Source organism: Perkinsus marinus (genome assembly GCF_000006405.1).
Source record: "Perkinsus marinus ATCC 50983 genomic scaffold scf_1104296947650, whole genome shotgun sequence".
NCBI classification, from domain to species: domain Eukaryota; phylum Perkinsozoa; order Perkinsida; family Perkinsidae; genus Perkinsus; species Perkinsus marinus.
In genome coordinates this window covers 125066-126691 of record NW_003210538.1, presented here as the reverse complement: position 1 = coordinate 126691, position 1626 = coordinate 125066, and the positions used below count along the sequence as shown (strand labels likewise).

Sequence of the window (1626 nt, the reverse complement as noted above, 5' to 3'; positions counted from 1 at the left end):
CTCGGATGAAGGCCCTATCTCCTATGCAGTCTACAGCCAAGTGAAGACCATGATGATGATGATTCTATAAAAAGTGTTCACTGGTTATACTGTAGATTGTTCACCTCAGGCTTTGAATAGCGAATCTAGTAGTGAGAGTAGAGTGACTCGTTATACGTTCAATCTTCCGTGGCTCACCAATAAGCGCCCAGAGACTTTTCGTATGAGTGATGTACCGAGCGTTGTCAAACGTGATGAGAAGCTCATTAGATCGTTAAAACGCAATAATTGTTATGATTGCTATAAGAAGCTTATTGATGACTATCTCGCTAAAGATATAATTCGTAAGACTGACGTCTCAGGCGCGAAGTTGTTGTTGCCACACTTTGCTGTACTCAAGGATAGTCTCACTACGCCGTGTCGGCCAGTATTTGATGGTCGCATATTTCAGAACTTGTTGTCGAAGGGCGATGTTGGACCTATTTCTTGTACGCCCAGTTTACTCGCTATGAGATGTTATAAGCATGTAACCTTACTCGATTCTCATAGGGCATTCCTTATGATACAGCTCTCTGAAGCTTCGAAGGCGTGGGTATCCTTCTACTTCGAAGGAGAATATTATCAGTTTAATCGTGTAGTCATGGGTCTCCCACCATCGCCCGCTATACTACGTTATAGCACTCATGAGATGGTATCTGAAGTACATCGTCGTACGTCGGTTGCCCATGACTACTCTATCGTTGACTATGTCGATGATCTAGTAGTTGCTAGTAATGATTCTTCTACCAGAGACACCGTCGTTGTAGAAACTAGATCGGTCTTCGGCTCGCACGGATTTTGGCTCGATCCGGCTAAGGAGTGTCATGAGGATCACACTGGGCGTGTTAAAGCTTTTGGAATGCTGTGGGATGGTCCTACTGATTGTTTACAAGTCATGCCTATACGTGACTTACCGTCACCGGTCCTTCAGTATGTTGATCCTCCCATCATCTTAGAGTCGAGTGATGTCCCTAATCTCAGCTCAAATGTCTTCCAGTCCGTCTCTCCACTAACCCTTCGAGAAGCGCTATCGTGGCTTGCCAGCATTTATGACCCACTTGGTACCGTCGCTGAAACCGTGCTCCGTGGCAAACTTGTACTTCGCTATGCTCATCGATGTGGCATCACATTTGATCAACTCTTACCAGGCCCTTTGTATCGTGAATTCTACAAAGTCTACCAAGCTCTCAAGTGCCCGAAGCCTGTCCCTCGAATGGTTGACCATCAAGTTCTACACGTCTTCGTTGATAGCTCAAGCTACGCTCATGGGTGTACTGTTCTCGACAATAACATGAACAGGGTGTATGCTAAAGCCATGCTACATGAGCTACCACATCTCCCATGGACCATCGTGCGCAAGGAGCTGTTATCCCTTAGATATGGTCTTAGCCTCGTCAAGCAGCAACTACTTCCTAATCTCTCCAAACAGGAAGCCACTCGAGAGTTGTATGTCTATACTGACAATTCTGCCAACTTCCAACGTGTCAGGAAGGCTCTACGAGATGGCAGTCCTTCACCGGATCTACCAACATGGGAAAAAACGTGTATTGCCTCTATCATTGAGTTGGCCAACGACTTGCACCTTACTCTGCGGTTTATACCGGGACC

The 1626-nt window shown here is 46.1% G+C and overlaps 2 protein-coding genes across 2 annotated transcripts in view; one reads left to right on the top strand and one right to left on the bottom strand.

Annotated features, from left to right (window-relative positions):
* Nucleotides 1–999: 999 nt before the first annotated feature.
* Pmar_PMAR020090 (hypothetical protein) lies at nucleotides 1000–1209 on the top strand (the record flags this gene model as incomplete). The annotated part of the gene is made up of 1 exon (XM_002779270.1): nucleotides 1000–1209. A coding segment is annotated over one exon (210 nt), but the record flags the coding sequence as incomplete, so codon positions are not given.
* A 331-nt stretch (nucleotides 1210–1540) lies between these two features.
* Pmar_PMAR020089 (Chloride channel protein, putative) overlaps nucleotides 1541–1626 on the bottom strand; it is a gene marked incomplete at both ends in the record, with an annotated part of 1822 nt that continues 1736 nt past the window's right edge. The window contains one exon of the mRNA XM_002779269.1: nucleotides 1541–1626. Coding sequence (XP_002779315.1) covers nucleotides 1541–1626 — 86 coding nt within the window.